This window comes from Cnephaeus nilssonii, assembly GCF_951640355.1.
Source record: "Cnephaeus nilssonii genome assembly, chromosome: 14".
In the NCBI taxonomy this organism is placed as follows: Eukaryota; Metazoa; Chordata; class Mammalia; order Chiroptera; family Vespertilionidae; genus Cnephaeus; species Cnephaeus nilssonii.
Genome location: NC_137085.1, coordinates 3,008,398 through 3,029,324, shown reverse-complemented (window position 1 = coordinate 3,029,324; position 20,927 = coordinate 3,008,398). Strand labels below are relative to the sequence as shown.

Here is a 20,927-nt window from a genome sequence, read left to right as displayed (position 1 = left end):
TGACGGTCACAGTTCGTTCACGGCGAGGAGAAGATGCGGATGAAAGCGGCCGCGCAGCAGGGCACGGGCAGAGGGCGGCTCCAGGGTCACCCGCGGGCCGGCGTCCTCTCCCCGTCGCACAGCCCGCGGCTCCCCAGCACCGATGCGCGAGGACACGTGCGGACTGGGCCAACCGGGGAGCCGGCCCGAGCCTGGCGTCAGGGGTTCTGTTGGGGCTGGGTCACGTGGGCACGGCTGACTGCCCCTGCTTGACCTTGGCCGCCAGTCCCCTGACCAGAGGCACAGCTGATACTGGTGCCTAAAGCCCCGCCATGTATCCCCCGATTAGCATAAACCGCCTGGCGTGGCCCGGCCACAGGGCAATCAGCACACTCTCCGGGCATTCCAGGGGCCCGAGGTTCCCCCAGGAGCCAGTGCGGGGCCAGGTTTTCCTTAGAAAATAGCATGTGGACGGCCCAGCCTGACCGCTGGCTGCTCCCAGCTCCCAGAGGAAGTATCGGCATCACTGGGAAACTTGCTAGAGACGTACCCCCGGGCCCCCCTGCTGCATCTGAACCGAGTTGGGGGTGTGTGTGGCCGTCGGTGCTTCCCTGAGCCCCTGTGTCCAGGGCGCACCCAGTCTGGGAACCAGCTGTGACCGGTGGGAGCATGGGCCCTGGTGGCTAGCCAGCCAGCCGGGGTTGGGTCCCAGCTTGCTCCCCTGGCTGTGAGGGCAAGGACCTTCCCGGCCTCAGTTTCCCCACCCGTAGAGCGGATCACGATCGTGCTTCTCTCGGATCGTGGTGAGAGTTAAACGAGTTCCTAGGAAAGCTGACGAGACATTCTGAACAAGGGCGTGCTTGGCCCGTAGCACGTGCTCAGTTTTTTAAATTGTATTCGTCGGATAAAATAAACGGAAGCCAAAACGATGGTGCTGAAGAGCTGGGGCAGGCACAGGAAGGCCGGATTGAGAGCCGGGGGGTTGGGTGATGAGGGCCGGAGTGGGGAGCGGGGACAGCACTCCCGGCCTCGCCCGCTGCGGCTCTGCAGACCTGTGAGCAGGTGCTGATGAGGGGCCGGCCGTTTGCGCGTGGGGAGCAGCGTCTCACCCCATCTCTAAAATACACGCCGGTGCGTCCCTCCACCTCCTGCACGGACCTTGGAGAGCGGCTGTTCAGGCTCGGGAAGGCCTGTGGGTGCGGGGAGGAGAGGCCGGAAGCTGCCGTGGTCCCTGCGGGGCGGGGGGCGGGGCAGGCAGAGGCTGCGGGGCCTTTTGGTCAGCGGTTTGCGTTTCATTTCACTGGGACGCTGCGTGTGGGTTCAGGTGGGCCGAGGCCGCACGCGGCTCACGAGGCGGGGCGCCAGCAGGTGAGCGGGGAGCAGGTGCACACGCAGGGCCTGTGGCTCTCACACCTGGACTCCTACCCCTCCCCCGTGGGGGGCAGGACATTGTAAGTCAGGAATATTCTGGAAACCTGATCTGTGACCACCGCTGTGGCTGCCGGGGGGTTAAGGATCGAGCTCCTGCACCCATTGTTCGAGTGTGTGTCCCGGGTTCGGGACTCTGGTCAGTTCGGTGACCTCTGCCTGCCCTTGGGATGCAGCGGATGTTGGCTCAGACCCGCTCTCCGCCCGCAGTCCCGCCAGGCTTAGCAGAAACCCACACCGTCTGGGGCTTCGGCCCTTCTCTGACTCGCTTTGGGCTGCTACGGGGGGACCCTCATCTTTTCTAAAAATATTTTTATTGATTTCAGAGAGGAAGGGAGAGGGAGAGATTGAAACACCAATGATGAGAATCATTGATCGACTGCCTCCTGCACGCCCCACACTAGGGATCAAACCCCAAACCAGGGCATGTGCCCAACCGGGAATTGAACCGTGACCTCCTGGTTCATAGGTGGACGCTCAACCCCTGAACCACTGGGCTGGGCGGGACCCTCAGGAGTCTGACCAAGGGGCACCTGCCCTTCCTGAGGTGGCTCAGGCGGGGTCCCTGATGGGGCAGTCAGGGCCCGCAGTGCCCTAAGCTCCTGGGAGGGACTCGAGATGGGCACGTGGGGCAGAGCGTACCCAGGAGGGCTGAGGGCAGAGGGGCGGGAAAGGGCCTCGGCTCTTCACCCCATCCAAGTGAAGAGCGCCCCCCGGCGCCCGGGGACTGGGGCTGTGCCCCTCTCTGAGCCTCAGTTTCCCACCTGTGACGTGAGGGCCAGGGCGCCTGGAGCCCGCGTCTCCCTGGCCAGGTGGCAGGTCTGCCCAGCAGCTCCCAGCTCCCCAGGCACCCAGCCTTCGCGGGCGCGAGCAGCGGCGTGAGACATGGCGAAAGGGCGGCAGTCAGTTCACGGAGGCCGTGAGCACTCCGGGCTGGTTGGCCGGGAAGCGGCCGCGTGGCTTATCGATGGATTAGGCCTGATTAGGTGGCCCGGCGAAGGGCTGTGCCGGTCTCTACTTTTCCTTTTCCAATTCCTGGTGGGAGCCCCCTGGGCCAGGGAGCCGGGCAGGCCCAGAGCGCAGGATGGGGTGGCAAAGGTGGGCGTGGGGCCCGTCCTGAGCAGGTACCTGGGGACCCCGGGGGCTCTCAGGGTCTCGGGTCTCGGGTGGAACCTGTTCTGGGCTCCGTGGGAATTTCACGAGCCAGAGAAGCAGGCTCGGCGCGTCGGCCAACTCGGGGGCTGGGACAGGGAAGGGGCATTGGCCGTCCTGTCCTGACCGCCAGGCCCTCCCAGGGGCAAATTCTCCTGCCCACGATACGCTTGGAGGTTCCGGGGAGCCAGTCCAGCTGGGCCTTTGCCAGCCAGGGAGAGGGGAGTGAGCTCCCCGTCCTGGAGGTATGCAAGCGGCAGGGTGGTGTTTGGGGGAGACGGGGGGGCAGGCGGGGAGGCCCTGTACAACAATAACCAGCGCCGATTAAGGAACAGGGAATACCGCGTTAGGATGCGTGGGTGCTGGGTGCCAGGCGTTGCGTCCTCACCCCCTGCCACCCAGGAGGAGGCTAAGTGCTTGGAGAGAGGAGACCTGCCAGGTCCCAGGCGGACGGGCGCTGCTAACCCGTGACCCTGATTGTCTGAGCCCTCGGCTCCCCCAGATTCTGCTGGGTCGGGCTGCTCACCCGAGTCCCTGGGCCGAGGACACGGCCTCTTCTCTTCTCCCCGACCCTCCCCCTCCCCAGCCTCTCCTCTTCCCCAAACGTCCTGTTCCTATCGATCCCCCGGTAACTGGAGATGACGGGACTCAGGCCGAGAATAGGAACCGAGGCGGGGAGGAGACCTGGCTGGGGCGTGTGTGTGTGTGTGTGTGTGTGTGTGTGTGTACACGTGTGAGCACAGCCCCGGCCTCACCCGACATGTGAGCACAGACCGCACGCAGCTGCCAGAGTTAACACTGGGGTCAGAATCCCGCTTCTCACACGTCAGGGACCCCTCGCCAGTCCCGGCTCCGAGGCCTCTTTGTACCTCGTCGACAGCCCCAGGAGTTGGTGTCAGAGAGAAGCTGCGTCTGAATTCAGATGCTTTCATTTGCAGTTTATGGCCCTGGGCAAGGCCCGTCCCGTCCCAGCCTCAGTCTCCCCACCCGCAGGTGAGCTCGAGGCCGACACAGCAGGCGCTCAGGCCGGGGCGCCTGTGATCCTGACAAGTCAGTCCCGAGTCCCCAGAACACACCCCGTTTCCGGGTGCCTCACCCTCGGGGAGCCTCTCCAGCCAATCGAGTCCCTGCTCTCCACCTGCAGCCCCTCCACCAGCCAGCGGGTGAGCAGGAGAGAGACACTCACTTGAATGGTAGACGGAGCCAGGAGCCAGCACGGCTTCGGCAGCGGGTCACTGCCCAGCGCCCATGGGTGAACAGGAGGACCCGGGCCGGGCCTCTGGCTGCTGGGCCTGGGACGGGCTCCGGGCCTGCTCCATCCGGGGACCTGCAGGACCTCATTGGCTATAATCGGGGCAGGACGGACAGGGCAGGAGGAGGTCCAACCCAGAGGACTCCCCAGGCCTTGCTCTCCTGACCCTTTCTCCCCTCCACAGAGGGAGCCCGTTTTAGACCCCCAGATGCTGCCTCATATGCGCCCCCTGCAGGCCACAGAGTGCCCCCCATGCACCCAGTCACACACTAGGCCACGCTGCACCCACAGGTGAGCTGAGCCTCCGCAGTGGCCCAGGCTGCCAGGGCCTTGACCTCGGGGAGTCTCGCTGCTTCTCCCCGTTGGAGCTGCCTCTGCTCCTTCTGTCCCTCTCGCCCGTCTCTCAGCCGAGCAGGTTCTAACGCGGACCCGTCACCACCCACCCCACCCTGGGGGAGGCGTACGGGCATCAGGGGTTTGCTGGGGACACGGCCAGCCTCCCACCGTGCGGAGGCCTTTTCTCCCAACGCAAACCCAGTCGTGTCACTTTGCCGCACGGGCCTTCAGCGGCTTCCCATTAACTCAGAACCAAGCCGCCGCCGCCGCCCCCACCTCCGAGGCCTCTGGGACCAGCCCCCTGGTGTTGGGTCCCTGGGACCCGCCTCTGGGTGTGCCTCTGCCTGGATCCCAGCCCTCCCACCTGGCAAACTCCTTGTCCCCCAAGACCTGGCCCAGAGGGCAGCTCCCTGGGCTTCGGAGGCTGCAGGCCTGGGCCCCTCCTCCCTCCCTCCCTCTCGGGCGGCAAGGAGAGCAGCGCTGTCCCAGCTACACACACCTGCTGACGCTCACTCGCTCATTCACGAACAAAGGAACCTCCGCACGTGAACAAAGGAGCCTCACTCACCGTCAGTGCGGCTTCCAGAGAAGAAAGGGACCGGACACAGGCAGGCGCTGCGAGGGGGGAGCCGGCGGGCTCGCTAGCACCACGCCCAGAGCTGCCCCAGCACGCCCAGCGACCGCTCACGCTTCCCCTGGCAGCACCTGGGCCAGCACCCACCCGGGCCAGCACCTGGGCCAGCACTCAGACCAGCACAGGGGTCAGCATCCGGGCCAGCACCTGGGCCAGCACCCGGGCCCGGCCTTTCCCTGGGGGGGTGGGGACCTTCCACAGGGGAGAAGTGGTTTTGCTTTAGTCAACCTGGTCGCACCCACCTTGTCACCCCCAGGCCATGCCCCGGGAGCCACCAGCCCCTCCATCAGCCCGTGTCCGGCTCCTGGGCAGCCTGCGCTGTGTAATGGGAAATGGGATTAGGAACAGACCGGAGGGTGATGTATGTTAAAGCACTTAATAGAAAAGGACTTCGCACAGCCGCCCGAATTTGATTTGGCCAATGAACTCGATTGCCGGCCTAATTGCATTCCCGGAGGAGCGCCAGCCGCATTCATCCACATTACCGGGACGCAGGCCGCGCCAGGTGCCCGCGGCCCCACGGCCCGCACCTGCGCTCAGCCCCCCGTCGGGGGTCTCAGGCCTGCAGGGCTCAAGTTCCCCGTCACCCCGTGCCTCTTCCCCCAACACCGCAGCCCCGCCTCTGCTCCAGAGGAGCTGGAGGTCACCGGGCAGAGCTGAGCGATGACCCAGAGCCCCCGGGGCCCGGGGTGCTCCCTGCGCCCACGTGTGCGCCCCATGTCCGAGGCTCGCTGTCCATGCCCCGAAATCGTGGTGGGGTGGCCTTCTGAGGGGTGTCAGCCCCGGCCCCTCTCCCTGCGCGGCTCTGGCTCCATCTCCCGCTCCCCCAAACTCCCCTTCCTTGGTTCCCCGAGGAGGCGATGACATCATCTCTCCAGGCCCGAGCTGACCTACATCCCTCCCCCTCCGCTCCGGGCGGCTCTCCAAACGCCTGCTCCTCACCGCGAGGAGGGAGGGCCCGGCTCACGATTCTCACGGAGCGGCGGTGCCAGGCCCGTGTCCAGATGGCGCTCCTGCCGGCAGCTCCTGGGCACCGCCTGCCCCTCCCCGCAGGCCTGGCACACACCCGCCTGGCACCTGCTGGTGCCCCCGCCGTCCTGACGACCACCTCACATGTCTGTCGGGCACCCCACTGGCCTCAGATGGACAGGATGGGTGGGGTTCTATGCCAGTTGCCCCCGGGCAGAGGCAGAGCGTGTTTCTGAGAACTTGGGGCGTCTGGGACTGCCGTCCCCCGGGGGCGAGCCGGGCGCTGCCTCCAAAGTGTGGTCTCCTGGGGCTCGTTAGGGGCTCATCAGTTCCAGAGAAAGGAACAACTTATTGGGGCCTGTGGCTGTGGCCATCTGTCTGGTGGGCCAGCTTCCTGTGGGGAGTGGGTGCCCCATGCCAGGCCTCGCGAGAGGTCAGGGGTCAGGCCTGAGGCCATCGCTCAGCCATGTGGGTGAGCGGGGGTGGCTGCCAGGTAACATGCAAGATGCATGTAATGTTACATTTTATATAAAGAACAATTAATTTTTTAGTGTAAGTGTGTCTCATGGGATGGACTTACACTAAAAACCTTATTGGTTGCTTGCCTGAAACTCACATTTAGCCAGGCATTCTATATCTTTATTTTTTATTGAGAGAGAGAGAGAGAGAGAGAGAGAGAGAGAGAGAGAGAGATATCAATTTATTGTTCCACGTATTTATGCATTCATTGGCTGATTCTTGCATGTGCCCTGACGGGGGATTGAACCCTAACCTTGGTGTATCAGGATGATGCTCTAACCCACTGAGCTACCCGGCCAGGGCCCTATATTCTCATTTGCTAAATCTGGCAACTATAGTAACAGGCGCAGTGACTCTAAGATGGGTCATTTAGACGCCGAGAGCCCGCTGTGCGCCAGGCAGCGTGCTGGGCACGTACAAACAAGCAAGTGGCTGAGGTGAAGGTCTGAGACACAGGTCGACCCTCCGGTTTGCGAGCGGAAGGTCTGAGGCCCGGGGAAGGGACTTGCTCAAGGTCACCCAGCACGTGTGCAGCAGGCCTGGCAAGCCTGGCTGCTGGCTCAGCATCCACCTCTCTCACCCCCCCACCCCCCGACTATTACCATCTCGAGTGAAAGCCATGGGATTCTGAGACGGGAGGGGGGGGGCGGGGAGGGGACAGCAGGTCCTGGCGGCTGCTGGCCGGTGGCAGCCCGGGCTGGCCGGCCTCGCACGCCCCTCTGTTCACTGTTAAAGATGCTCCTGATGGACGAGCCGTGTCGCGGGTCAGGGGCTCAGGTGACGGTTTCTGGTGAGACTGGTGGCTCTCGAAGGTCAGATTCAGAAAGCAATTTCTTGGGAAAACTGATCCCATGGGTGCATGGATGCTGGAAAGATCTGGGCTGGAGGTGCAGCCGGGAGTCTGGGCCACCCCAGGCCTGAACGGGCGGAGCTGGCTGTGAGGGCCTCTTCCCTCTGTGGCTGCGTTTCCTAGGCCGAGGCCGGGCCGCTGGATCGGGAAGCAGGGCCGTGGGCGGCAGGCCTGGGCGGGTCTGCCTCAGTGCCCCCTCCCCGGTCTTCATCCCCCATGTGGAACCCACCTAAGGCGCCGCTGGGGGTGGGGTGGGGGTGGGGTGGCCATGAGGTCCAACTCTAGCGCCCAACATCCCTGGGTTCAAACCCCGCCTCCTACGGCCTGGGACGGGGTGAGCTGCTGCACGTGACCGACCAGAATCCTGCATCCTCTCCTGGGGACCGGGAAGAGAGGCGCGTCTGGGCTTTCCCAGGGACCCCAGGGATGATGCACCGAGTCCACCCCTGCTCACGCGAGGCCCGGTCAGCTCCGTGGTTTATCCCGCCTCCCGAGGCTCCGGGAGTGGGGAGACGAAACCACGAAGGACACCGGCCCGAGGCGGGAGGACGGCTGTGTTTGGGGAGTGTGGGCTGGTCGGCGTCTCCGAGCCTGGGGCTGCCTGAGAACCTGGCTGGAGGCCCCGGCCGCTGCCCGCTGCCTAAAGGGGCGCCCCGGCTGTGTGGCCTCGGCCACTTACCGACTGTCTCTGAGCCTCCCGCCCTCCCTCGTCTGCGAAGGGCAGGCGCAGCGACGCCCTGCGCAGGGCTTTGGGGAAGGGGCGGTGACTCCTTCACGGAGGCTCAGGACCTGTCTCTAGAGGCTCAGGGGAGGGGAAGGAGAAAGCCAGTGGGCCCTGGCCGGTTGGCTCAGTGGATAGAGCGTTGGCCTGCGGGCGAAAGGGTCCCGGGTTCGACTCCAGTCAAGGGCATGTACCTCGGTTGCAGGCCCGGGCCCTGGTCAGGGCCCTGGTCAGGGCTCGTGCAGGAGGCAGCCAATCTATGTGTTTCTCTCACATCAAAGTCTCTGTCTTTCTCTCTCCCACTCTCCCTAACAATCACTTCCCCGTCACGGAGAGGAAGCTGAGGCCGGGGAAGCCCGGCGTGGTTCCTGAGGTCACGGTGAACGTCTCAGGCTGTGCTCTGTGCCGGCCCCGGAGACGTCCCCGCGCGTGGGCTCCCCGCAGCGCTGCCCGGCGGGACGGCCTCGCTGCTGGTGGAGGAGCCCTGCTCATTCCGGCTCAGCCAGGGCGGGCGGGGCAGCGGCGGGGGGCGGGGGGGAGGGGCTGGCCAGCATGGGGGGGGGCAGGGGGGACACCTGGGTCTGGGTCAGGAGTAACCAACCCCGTGACCTTGGCAGCTTCCCCCGCGCACGCACGCGTGCCGCAGGACCTGTCACCCTGACCCCCGGGACTCCGCCGCCGTCATTACAACATGCTTCTCAGGTTCGGCCGGCCTCCTGCGCATTTTTAACGAGCCAAGGTCACCGGCACCACCCAACGCTGCGATGGCAATCTCTGTGTGTCGCTGGCGTCTAAAAATACCTCGTCCTCGGGCCAGAGGCGCGGTGCGTTCCTGGCTCCGCACAGCTGGTTCCTCTCCAGCCGGCTCAGTGGGACATTAAATAGGAACTGAGAGAAAAAACACACCTGAAACCTTCCGAGGTCAAAGACATTGTGCAAACTAACTTTTGTGAGACAAAGTCAGGCAGGGCTCGTTCCCGCAGGCCTTGTCAGAGCCTTTAATCTGCCCGCGCTCCGTGTCGATGGGTGGGGCAGGTGAGGGGGCATCAGGAGGGCACGTCGGCCTGTAGGTTTGAGCGCAGGGTCTTCTCTGGGGTCCCCAGGAGGAAGGGCCCCCCGTGCCAACAGCTGCCCCCCCCCCATGCTTTTCCCAGAGGCCCACAGGATACAGTGCAGGCAAAAGCAGGTTTACAGTTGTTGGTATGGAAAATGATGCAATCATTAATAAAACAAGAATAAACTCTGTGAGCCCCCTTGGGCCCCGCCCTGTGCGTGTGGTCGTGGATGGAACTCGCGGGAGCCGGTCCAGCCGTGGGCCTGAGAGTCACGAGCAGCGGGTGGTGTGGGTCATGGTTTCCAGGGAGCCCTCCCCAGGCCTGAGGGGCCCTCTTCTTTGAGGGAAGGTCTTGCCACCTGGCGACCTCCCTAGCCCGGAGCAAAGGGGTCCGAAGCTGGGCTGCTGGCAATGCGGCGTCTGGGACCAGGGCGCTGGCACCCCCACGCCCGACCGAGGCTAGGAAGCCCTTGAAACCAAGGTCAGAGGTAGACCCACAGCCTGAGGCCCGGGAGGCCTGAACGGTGTCCCCTCGACGGGAGGGGAGCCGGGAGCGACTGCCTGAGGGAGAATCCTGGCCGGGGAGGGGGGGACGGGGCCTGGCGGCCTCTCGGGTCCCGTGCAGCCCCCCGTCTCCCAGGCCCCCCGGGAGCTCACGGACTGTCCTGTGTCCCCGCAGGTGCAAGTGTAACCTGCACGCCAACCTGTGCTCGGTGCGCGAGGGCAGCCTGCAGTGCGAGTGCGAGCACAACACCACGGGCCCCGACTGCGGCAAGTGCCGCAAGAACTTCCGCACGCGGTCCTGGCGGGCCGGCTCCTACCTGCCGCTGCCGCACGGCTCCCCCAACGCGTGTACGTACGGCGTCCCGGCCACTGTGCCCCCACTCCGCCGCCAGCCAGCCGGGCCCTGGTCTCCCCGCCCTTCAACCCCAGGAGTTCTAGATTACACATGCACACACACACGCGCACACACACACATGCACACACATGCACACACACGCACACACACATGCTCAAATGTGTACACACAAACACAAGCAAACGTGCACACATAAACACACGCACACAAGCATACCTGTGCGCATGCACGTATACACACATGTACTCGCCAACATATATGCACACACAATAACGCATGTACACACATGGGAAGCCTCATCTGCATGGGGCCTGGGGCGGGGCTTGGGTGAGCTGCTGGGCGTCTCCCTGCTCTCCTTCCCCTCCTTGCCCTGAGGCTGGGGGTGGGGAGGAGGCCCTCGGGGTGTCAGGGCAGGGTGATGGGGACCCTCCTCCAGCTGACTGGTCAGCACCTCCCTCCCAACCAGCATTCATGGGCAGTGACAGCCCCCTCTGCCTCAGCCGCCCGGAGGCAGGTCTGTTACCCCGAGTTCAGAGGGGCCTTTGAAGCCGTCACAGCCGTCCTGTGTGCGGGAAGCAGTCCTCGGGTGCGGCCACAGGTGCCTGCATCACGGGCACCCCACTCCCCGGGCCCAGCAGAGTCCCGTGTCCCCCGGGCGCCCTGAGCTGCAGGGAGCAGGGCCGGCGGCCTGGGGCTCATGGTCGATGGCTGACATTGGTCAGGCGCTTGTCTGGGAGGCTGCGCTCAGCCAGCTTCCCATGGGCCCCTCCCAGCAACCCCGCCGGTGGTACTGTTGCCCCATTCTCCAGACGATCAGACCGAGGCCCGTGCCCTCGGCGCCCTCGTGGGACTCGAGGCCTGGGCGCATGGCAGGACCCCCTCCACCAGCGCCCTCCGACGTGAGACAGACGCAGTGACTAGGCTGACAGAGCTGAAGCCTCGCAGGGTGACGGCCGTGGCCCGGGACCGGCCTTGAAGGCTGCCTATGGCCGGCCCCTCCCGCCCCTCCTCCCAGGAGCCCAGCCCAGGGCCTTCTCTAGTCCCCGCCACTTCCCCTCCCCGGCGGCCTCCCCGGCAGCCTGCCCTGCGCCTCCCTTCCTCTCCTCTCTACCTCCTCCCCCTCCGTGCCCCATTCTCCTTCCAGAGGACCCCAGGGCTCCGGGCCCCACGGGCTGAGACTGCCCGGCCACGGACAGCAGCTGAGACCCTTCTCTCCCACAGGTGCCGCTGCGGGCTCCGCTGTTGGCAGTGAGTACACGCCTGGGCCCGCCATGCCCGCCGCCTGCATGTGCTGGGAAGAGCAGGGGAGGAAAGCAGGGGGTCTCCTGCCCCACTGGGCCCTGGGGCGCCCCACTCCCCCCTCATTGTGCCCCTGTGCATCGCCATCACCTCTCCCGCTCCCTCCCGCCCCCCAGCTCCTCCCACCAGCTGCTCCTTAGTGCTGCTTTGGAAGGGCCCCATGACCCCGTGAGGCCTGGCCCCTCCCTCTCGGGCCAGGCAAGAGTGGGGGTCACCTTCCCCACCAGCAGCAGAATCCCCCAGTCTGACCTCTGGGCACCTGCAGCTATCGCTCTGGAGAGGTTGGGGGCGGGGGGGGGGGCTTCAGGGGAGGAGTTAGGGCGGGTCCTAAGGCGGCCAGCTCAGCTCAGGCCCCAGAGCAGTCAGCCTGGGCGGCCTTGCCCCGGCGGAGGTGCCGGCTGCTCTGAGCACTGCCAGTGGCAAGCGGCCCGCGGTGGGAGACCCCAAACCTCAGAAACGCTTTGGAGGCACCGCCTCCACCCACCAGGGCTCTTTGGGGCCACACCTGACCCGGGGGCACCCAGGGGCCCAGAGGCACCACAGGAAGCTGGGTCTGAGGGGGCCCAGGTCCACTCATGGGGTCCCACGTTGCTTCTCTGCGTTGCCCCCACCCGCCAGCTCCCACCCTCGCTCGCTTCTCTCTCAGCGGCATCGGCGGGTCCCAGGAAGACCCTGGCCCCAAGCCCCTGGGGCCATAAGGGGGCCCGATCACTCCTGCCCCCACAGCCACTGGGCACAAAAACCGTCGAGGTGGTGCCGTGTCTGCCTGTACGCGGCGGTCTGTGGGTGGGGCCGGTCGTGCACCCCCACACGAGGAACCTCACTCCATTGGCTGAGCTGCTGCTGACTGGGTGTAAGGGGCGCAGGGCACAGTGCAAAGCTGGGAGTTAGGAGAGGGTCCGGGGCCTGGCAGCAAGTGAGTCAGGTCGGGCTTGAGCCCTGAGAGGGAGCCCCCCACTGACTGTCTGGGGAGGCCTGAGAGGGAGCCCCCACCCGCTGACTGTCCGGGGAGGCCTGAGAGGGAGCCCCCACTGACTGTCCGGGGAGCCCCCACTGACTGTCCGGGGAGCCCTGAGAGGGAGCCCCCACCCGCTGACTGTCCGGGGAGGCCTGAGAGGGAGCCCCCACTGACTGTCCGGGGAGGCCTGAGAGGGAGCCCCCCACTGACTGTCCGGGGAGCCGTGAGAGGGAGCCCCCACTGACTGTCTGGGGAGGCCTGAGAGGGAGCCCCCACCCGCTGACTGTCCGGGGAGCCCTGAGAGGGAGCCCCCACTGACTGTCCGGGGAGGCCTGAGAGGGAGCCCCCAGTGACTGTCCAGAGAAGCCTGAGAGGGAGCCCCCCACTGAGTGTCCGGGGAGGCGTGGCAGCTTTGCGTCCTGAGCCCAGGCGGGCAGGAGGGCGTTAGGGGAGGAGGCTGCTCCAGGGTGACAGCCAGTGACCTGAGGTGCCCACGTTTTGGGGTCTTCACGCCTCTTTAGCAACTGAAGCCCCTGCCTGGGCCCCCACTGTGCCTGGCGCCCCGCTAAGATGGGCAGCCGCTGCAGTGGGCGGAGCCTGGGTCCCGGCCCACAGCTCAGATGGGCCGCGGTCTCCCCCATCCACTGGCGAGGGTCAAGGCTCAGGAAGGCAGCTGGGGTGGCGGTCCAGGCACCTCAGGAAAGCGGGTTGGAAAGGGCCCGGGGAAATGAAGGAGCAGCCGCCCACGGACGGCCTCGCACTCGGGCTCGCTGCCGGGCGCTCCCTGCCCACTGAGCCGCCCAGCCGTGGCCCTGCGGCCTGGGGCTGAGCAGTGCGCCGTAGGCCCTGGCTTGCCCAGCTCCCCGATTCCGCAGCAACAGACGGGCCTCCATCTGCTCTTGGCACCGGACACAGGCCCCTGCAAGGACGTCCCTCCCACACCTCAGCCTGTCCCCAGCCCAGCGGGGCCTCTCCCGTCCCCAGACCCCGTCCCCAGAAAGGTCCCGAGGCTCCAGATGCCTCCCAGGGCGCTGCAGGCTCTTTGGCCAGAGTCCAGCTCCTGTGAACCGCTGGCCCAGAGGTTTCTCCCTCCTCCAGTCCAGCTGTCCGCAGGGCAAGGGGACAAGGCCGCTCCCACCGCTCATCCTCGCCCCAGGAGGGCGGTGGGAGCCACGGGCAGGCGGGCAGGCGTTAGTGCGGCTCTAATTAAGCCCTGGCCGGTGGGCCCGGCCCGCCCCTCGCTGAACGCCTAGTGATGTCAGTGCGACATCCAAAGGCTCCCGTGGGAAAGGCTGCACACTTGTTAGCCGGTAGATTTTCTTTTCCTCTCCCCACCGACCGCATCCGAGAAACCCCGTTAGAAGCAGAAAGAATCCGATTTCTCCCGGTCCCTCGGGCCTGTCCTTTGGAATTCGGCGCAGAGCAATGCGACTCTGCCCGTCGCTGCGTCCCGGCTGTGGCATTTGGGGGTTTACTGACATCGGGGTCCCTGGTGGAAATGGGCCCAGACCAGGGGCTGGAGGGAGAGGTGGTGGCCGGGGGGCAGGCCAGACACTGGAGGACGCCGTCCCTGCGTGGGGCCGGACCTTCTGGACACGGTTGATGGCTCCCGTATAGTCATCAGCCTGAGACTCGGCACAGAGAGCTCTGCCCGTCAGTGGGAACGGGACCACACGGGGGGGTGGGGGGGGTAGAGGAGTCCCCACACCAGGGACCCGCTGAAGAAAGGACTCCCCGAAGTATGCAGACCCTCAGGCAAGGAGCCCTCCCACGCGGCTTCCCGTCCACGCGGCCCGCTGCAGCTGCTGTCACGTAGGCGCTGCCTCTCCCGCAGATTTGGACCCAGTTCTGTGTGGCCAGTGTAGACAGCCGCTTCTTAGAGCTGCTTCTGACCAGGGTCTGTGGACTGTGGCGCCTCGGCGTGTCCCCAGGACACCCCCAGCCCCTGGCATGACTTCCTTTCTCCTCTTCTTTTCCCCAAGAGTGGAACAGGCCACCGACAGCCCCCCCAGGGGCGAGCCCCCCCTGGCCCCAGGTGTCCTCCCGAGCAGAAGGTATGGGGTCTTCCTCTCACACCCACAGGCCCTCCCCTTAGTGGAGGCAGCAGGTGTACTAACTAGGACATGGGGACCTGGGTGGGAGTGGGACCTTGGAGTTCTGCCCGTCCCACACCTCTCACCTACCAAACCCACCCCCTTTTAATCCCACCCCCAAGGGCTTCCGAGCCGAGAGGAGAATCCTCTCGGGCAGTGATGGAGCTCAGGTCCAGAGGGCTTTGTGTGGGGGTGGGGGTTGGGGGGGTGACTAGGAATATATAACAGAAGGAAGCACGGTCCAGGCAGCAGGACAAGCCAGGCAAAGGCTTGGCAGTGGGAGGGCAGCGAGTGGCCCACCTGACCAAAGGGGTAGAGTGTTGGTTAAAGGAGAGCTGGCGGGGGGCGGGGGGTGCAGGGGGAGAGGCCCTGATACCAGGCCGAGCCTCATTCTCTAACTACAGGGGCAGGAGACACGCACGGGCTTGTTTGTGGCCATAGTGACACGCACAGGAGACATAGGAACCTGCCTGAGTCTCCAAGAAGGGAAGCCACCCCCATCCCAGCTCACCTGTCCCCTCAGCAACCCTGCGGCTGGGCAGTAAGCAGGGCTTTGAGCGCCCTCTGCTGGCAGGACCTGGAACTACAACCAGTGAGAACGGGTCTGCACTTAGTTCCCAGCAACCTGGAGGCCCTGAGCCCGGCATCCTCCCAGGTGATGGAGGCAGTTAGAGCCAGCTGGACTGGACTGGACTGGACTGGGCGCCCTGGACTGGCTGGGGCGCCAAAGACTCCCAGGGGGAAGCTGAGGGACGATGCTCCCCGCAGGGTGGGGTGGGTCTGGACAGTCTGCTCCGGGAATCGTGGGGCATGGCGAGTGGTCAAGGACTCGCTTGGTGGAGCAGGGAGGTTGCTTCAGGAAGGAAGGGAGATGCCAAGGGCTGGATGCCAGGCTCAGGCTGGACGTGATGCTCCCGGGAGTGGGGGGGCTGGACGGCAGGAGGGGTGTCTCAGCCTGTCACCTGGTCCAGCTCAGCTGGGGCCCGGCTGTGGGTGCAGAAGTGACGGGAGGGTGAGTCCGGCTGGGTGGCAGCTGGTCTCCGAGGGGGACCAGAGGCAGGCTGGCTCTCATGCTCCCTGGTCACTCATGTCTGAGCAGTAGGTGCCAGGGCTGCCCCGAGCTGGCAGGGCTCCCGGGAGCCTGTGCTGGGCCCCGACAGCCCGCCGGGCAGGGGACCGGGCTGATGAAGAGCTTGTTTCTAATCTCTCCAAGCTGCGGGCACCTTCCCCGCTGCCCCGCCCCCGCCAAGGCCCCCAAACCTTCCCAGCTCAGGCCCCAATCTCCTCAGCTGGTGCCTATGGAAGAATTCCAAGGAAAGGGGAGGCCCAGGGCCGGGTCAGCCCTCCTCACCTTACCCGCCCCCTCCACTGGGAAACCATGGTGCCGGCTGGAGGGCCCGCCCCAGGCTCAGCCCCGCCCAGAGCAGCTGGGCCAAGGTGACCGGAGCCGTCTTCCCTCCAGCCCTCCCCCAGGGGAGCCGGAGCAGCATGAGTCAGGCTCAGTGGGCAGCACGGCAGGCAGAGCAGCCGCCAGAAATAGCCGGTCCCAGCTCCCCTGGGAGGTGGCCCAGGGGCCGTCTTGGTTGAAGCAAGATCTGGGGCACGGAGGTGACCGATGCTACTCCTCGGGACGCTGGGCGGGTGCCCCGCCTTCTCCCTGGAGAAGCAATGTGAAGGGGCAGGTCCAGGAGGCCCGTCCCCCGGGCACATCTCAGGGGCTCATTTCTCCAAAGTCTCCCATGCCCTTGACCCCTGACCCCTGGTCATCCTCCCTCTCCCGTCACAGAAGGGAGGTCGCGTCCTCTGGAGCCACACAGATGGTGTTCGGAGGGTGGCCGGCATCCTTCCCTGGTCAGGGGTGGCCACACTGGCTTTCTTACTCAAAGGGGTGTCGAGTCCCTTAGGAGGGACACCAAGAAATGACCCCCCTCTTGAGTCAGGGAAGGTGACCCTCCGCACCAAACCCCGCCCCTTCATGAGGTCCTGGAATCCGCCTGCAGTCCCTGAGGCCTTGCCCCGGGCGGTCACAGGGCTTGCTCAGTCCCTGGAAAAGGTGCGGGGCTGGTGACGGGGGGGGGCGCGGAGATGGCTGTCCCCCAGAAAGAGTGGGAGCTGGCCCAGCCTAGGAGCAGGCAGCGCGAGCAGGCCCTCTGTGTCAATCACGTGTGCAGAGCAGCTCAGGTAACGAGGGCTGCAGGCGGTGGCCCGCGTCCTCAGAGCAGCACGGGAGGAAGCTCCGCCCCTCCATCCGCCCAGCGTCCCTGCGGACACCTAGGCCTCCTGAGTCCTGGGGACGCCGCGGTGACACCGTGCACCCAGCGCTGCCCTCCCTGAGCTCACACTGGCATGACCACCCTCCCTGCATGAAGCATTGCTAAGCACCCTGGCGTCTCCTGGGCGTCCCTGCAAAGAGCACCTTGCCCAGGCACCAGCGGGTGCTGCCCACTGGCCCTCTCTGGGTCCCAGCCAAGGGCCAGGTGGCAGTTGGTGGGCTAAGCCCACTCGGGCTCTCCTTCGAGCTCAAAACTGGTGCCCATCTCTCCCCGAATGGTAAGAGGTGCTGGAGGCCCAGGTCCCGTGCCAGGTCTGACCCCTGCGTGTCTGGGGGCAGGTCCTCCTCTTGCTGGGCCTCAGTTTCCCTGAATGCATGGGTCAGGGGAGGCAGGCAGGCAGTCTCCCCTCGCTCACTGACCCCTGCTGTTCTCCCTCGCGGCGGCCCAGACTGCGAGTGCTACGGCCACTCCAACCGCTGCAGCTACATCGACTTCCTCAACGTGGTCACCTGCGTCAGCTGCAAGCACAACACGCGGGGCCAGCACTGCCAGCACTGCCGCCTGGGCTTCTACCGCAACGGCTCGGCCGAGCTGGACGACGAGAACGTGTGCATCGGTGAGGCGGGGGGGTGGGGGTGGGGGGGGAGGCCTAACTCTAACACTAACCCTAACCCTAGCCCTATCCGTAACCCTATCTGTAACCCTATCCATAACCCTAACCCTATCCCTATCCCTAACCCTAACCCTAACCCTAACCCTATCCCTAACCCTAACCCTAACCCTAACCCTATCCCTAACCCTATCCCTAACCCTAACCCTAACCCTATCCCTAACCCTAACCCTAACCCTAACCCTATCCCTAACCCTAACCCTAACCCTAACCCTAACCCTATCCCTAACCCTAACCCTAACCCTATCCATAACCCTATCCCTAACCCTAACCCTAACCCTAACCCTAACCCTATCCCTAACCCTAACCCTAACCCTATCCGTAACCCTATCCCTAACCCTAACCCTAACCCTGGGAGGGCCCAGCACAGGATGAGCTGGACCATGTGCCTCGGTCCGGGTGCTGGGCCAGGTGCAGGGCCCACGGAAGGCTCAGCAGTGGGTGGAACCCCCGGGCTGTGGAAATTCCCACTCCAGGGCCCGCTCAGCTGCTCTATAAAGACGGAGTCCTGTAGGAGGGGCACCAAGAAATGGCCCCAAGCTTTCCAGCTCAGCCTAACCCTCCTCAGGTGGTGCCCAGTGAAGTTTCCGGGGTTCCGGAGCCGTAGCTGGGGCTGTGAACTGGCTCTAGCGCTTGCCTTGCTGTGAGCATCTGAGCAAGTCCCCCCCGCACTCTGGGCCTCAGTCTCTGTGTCTGTGAAGTCAGGAGGTGGATAAGATCAAGGGTTTCAGCCCTTTTTCTGTGGCTGAAGCCACAAAATCACCCAATGAAATTCTTCAAAAGCTTAACAGGCAGCGCCCAGCTGGAAGCTGCCCCACCTCACGGGTCCTGAGCTGCTTTCTTCAAACTCCACTCCAGCACTGGTTTTGGGGACCCTGAGCCTGGGCAGGGACAAAAGGCCAAAGCCATGGCCACCCCCAACATCCCCCCCCCAGCACTGCTCACCGCCCCCCCTGTCTCCAGGAGGCCGGGTCTCAGCCCCGTTGCCCATCCCCCAGGCCAGCGCTGGCCGGGAGCAGGAGGGCTGGGCTCCGGCTGAATGACAGCGAGGCCTTCAGCTAATCCCATCAGCTCTAAGGGGTCCACGGAATTGTGCTGCCCATGTCCCCACAACCAGGTGCAGGGCCAGGCCAGGCCTCTGGATCCGACTAGAGGGCCCCTGCTCCCCCAGCACCCCCTCCCTCAGCGTCTGTCTGCCTGAACGCGCTGGCCCCGCCCCGCCCCCCCCCCCGGGGCTTCAGGGAGTCCCCCTCCCGCGGAGCAGAGGCCCCAGGAAACCAGCTGGAGAAGAGCAGGGGGAGGCAGGAGGCCTCTGGGGCTGCTCCTCCGCCCGCCCCGAAAGGGGCTTTGGGTGAGGGCTGCACCCCAACCCCCCCCACACACACCTACGACAGCCCCCAGGGGCGGAGCCCCACGGCCCCCGAGTCACAGCTCTGGAGCCAGGAGGGACCGGCCCGCTCCAGGCCCAGGTGCGGAGGCTGAGGCCCAGCGGGGAAGGGTCTGTCCCGGACCACACAGCCCAGGGCCGGGAGGAGGAAGAGGGGGAAGGGAGCCAGGGAACGAAGTCGGTCTCGAGATTTGGACACCCGTCAGCTCCCACCGCCGTCCAGCCGCGGGCTCACTGCGTGGGGAGCCCACCCGCAGTGGGGAGCCCCGCGGGAGGAGTAGGGGCCGGGCGGGGTGGGGTCGGTGCCCACAAGTCCCCTGACCGCACACGCTGCACCTGTCCGTCCAGAGTGTAACTGCAACCAGATCGGCTCCGTGCACGACCGGTGCAACGAGACCGGCTTCTGCGAGTGTCGCGAGGGCGCGGCGGGGCCCAAGTGCGACGACTGCCTCCCCACGCACTACTGGCGCCAGGGCTGCTACCGTGAGTGCGCGCCGCGGGGGCGGGGCTTGGCGGAGCGGGCGGGGCAGCAGGCAGGGGCGGGGCCTGGTGTTGACAGACAGGGGCGGGGGTGGGGCCAGGTGGGTGGGGGGCCTTTGTGACCGGGGTGGGGTCGGTGTCGGCGGGACTCGGGGGAGAGGTGGAGCTGGTGCTTGGGAAGGAGTTGGAGGCCAGGCTGAGCGGGGTTGGGTGGATTGGCTGGAGGAGGAGGGAGCGAGGCCGTCCCGAGACCTGGCCTGGCGGAGCCCCGCCCTTAGTCGAGGTGAGGGGTGCGAGGGCGGGCGTTCCAGGCACAGGAGCAGCACCAGGTGCCCGGGAGCGGGACAGCCACGAGCCGAGGCTGGAGGGAGGCAGGGCCCCGGTCTCCCGGGCGAGGTTACCATCCACGCAGGGACGTCTCGCACCCCGCCTGAGCCCCTTGGTTCAGGCCGCGCCCCCGGGGTTTGCACACCCGTCGCGGGAGCTCCAACGTGGGGGGACTGAGGGGGGAAATGAGCCACCACCCGAGTTAACGCCCCTCCGCCCCGCAGCCAACGTGTGCGACGACGACCAGCTGTTCTGCCAGAACGGCGGCACCTGCGTGCAGAACCAGCGCTGCGCCTGCCCGCGCGGCTACACCGGCCCGCGCTGCGAGCAGCCCCGCTGCGACCCCGCCGAGGACGGCGGCCTGGACTGCGACCGCGCGCCCGGGGCTGCGCCGCGCCCCGCCACCCTGCTCGGCTGCCTGCTGCTGCTGGGGCTGGCCGCCCACCTGGGCTGCTGAGCCCGCGAGGACCCGGCGGCGAGGGGGTCCGCCTGCCGTGCACCCTGCGCCCAGGGGCCGGGCCGGGCGGCGAGAAGGGTGCGGCCCCAGCTGCTCCCAGGTGCTACTCAGCAGAGCCCTCCGCCCACCCCTGACCTCCTCCGTGGCACCTGCCCCCGCCCCGGCGCTGCAGCAGGGGGCGCTGTGGGACACCGGCCCCAGTGGCCTCCGATTTTGGTCTTAGTTTTTCTATTTCCGGCCGCCCTTTCCTTTTTTTAATTTTTTTGCTGGCGATGAGCCGGGGCGGGAGAAGCGCTGCTCACTGAGCATCCCCAGGTAAACACACACACTCTCGACTGTTGCAGACACCCCTGCACCTGTCCCTGGCTGACCACCGGCCACGGACCCTGAACTCCAGTTGCCTACAATTCCAGTCGCTGACTTGATTCTCCTTTATATTCTTTCTTGGTTTTCCTTTGCAACCCGCCAGACCCCAGGCTCGGGAGAGGCCTGGTGATGGAGGAACACCATCTGGGGAGGGAGTCAGGAGGAGGGTTGGGAGGGCTGGAAACTTTGTTTTGTAGAGAACTATTTTTGTTTGTAATAACCGTCCCCTATGAGAAGGGACAGGAGCGACGCTGGTCACCAGGGGGTGGTCATCCTATATAATAAAAGCCTAATATGCCAAGTGTCTGGTCATTCATTCTACCTGTCGCTGTGACACACACTGACCACCAGGGGGCAGACGCTCCAGTAGGTTAGCTTGCTGCTGAGGTCTGGCTGATTGGGACAGGGCGAGACAGGCTGGACACACCCTGGCGCCCTCCCGTGGTCCCTCCCCGGCCCGATTGTGTGCCGGTGATGTCCATTAGCCTGGCCTGCGCCCTCTCAGAATCCGGGACCCTTCAGGGGATGTCGGAGAGCCGGTTTCGGCCTGATTCCTGCAGCCCAGGCCGAGGGACCCCACCGGTGCATGAATCCTTGCACTGGGCCTCTAGTTGGTGTACAATCAGAGTAAAGGATCTGCTCACTGCTGCCTCTAGGGCCCGTTTTTTGTTTTTTTTTTCCTGTGTTCATTTGGGATTTAAAGGGAGCTCACAAAATAGCCTTAAAGAAACTCCCCCAGGCCCTCCTGTGAAGGAGATGGGCAGCTGCCTCCGCGGGCGTGGCCAGCAGAGCCCTCACCGCTGGCCAGGTCCGGCCCTGACTGTGACCCACAGTTCCCCAAGCCTGGGAGGTTGCCATCCCCTT

The 20,927-nt window shown here is 65.5% G+C and overlaps 1 protein-coding gene across 3 annotated transcripts in view; it reads left to right on the top strand.

Annotated features, from left to right (window-relative positions):
• NTNG2 (netrin G2) overlaps positions 1–20,278 on the top strand; it is a 49,742-nt gene extending 29,464 nt beyond the window's left edge. For 2 of the 3 annotated variants that reach the window (XM_079791231.1, XM_079791232.1), the window contains 5 exons: positions 9,574–9,746; positions 10,975–11,001; positions 16,825–16,992; positions 18,782–18,916; positions 19,465–20,278. In XM_079791231.1, coding sequence (XP_079647357.1) covers positions 9,574–9,746; positions 10,975–11,001; positions 16,825–16,992; positions 18,782–18,916; positions 19,465–19,697 — 736 coding nt within the window. In that variant the 3' untranslated portion in view covers positions 19,698–20,278. Of the gene's footprint in view, positions 1–9,573; positions 9,747–10,974; positions 11,002–13,992; positions 14,065–16,824; positions 16,993–18,781; positions 18,917–19,464 lie in introns of all 3 variants that reach the window. The other variant, XM_079791233.1, reaches the window with a different exon arrangement.
• The last annotated feature ends 649 nt before the right edge of the window (positions 20,279–20,927 follow it).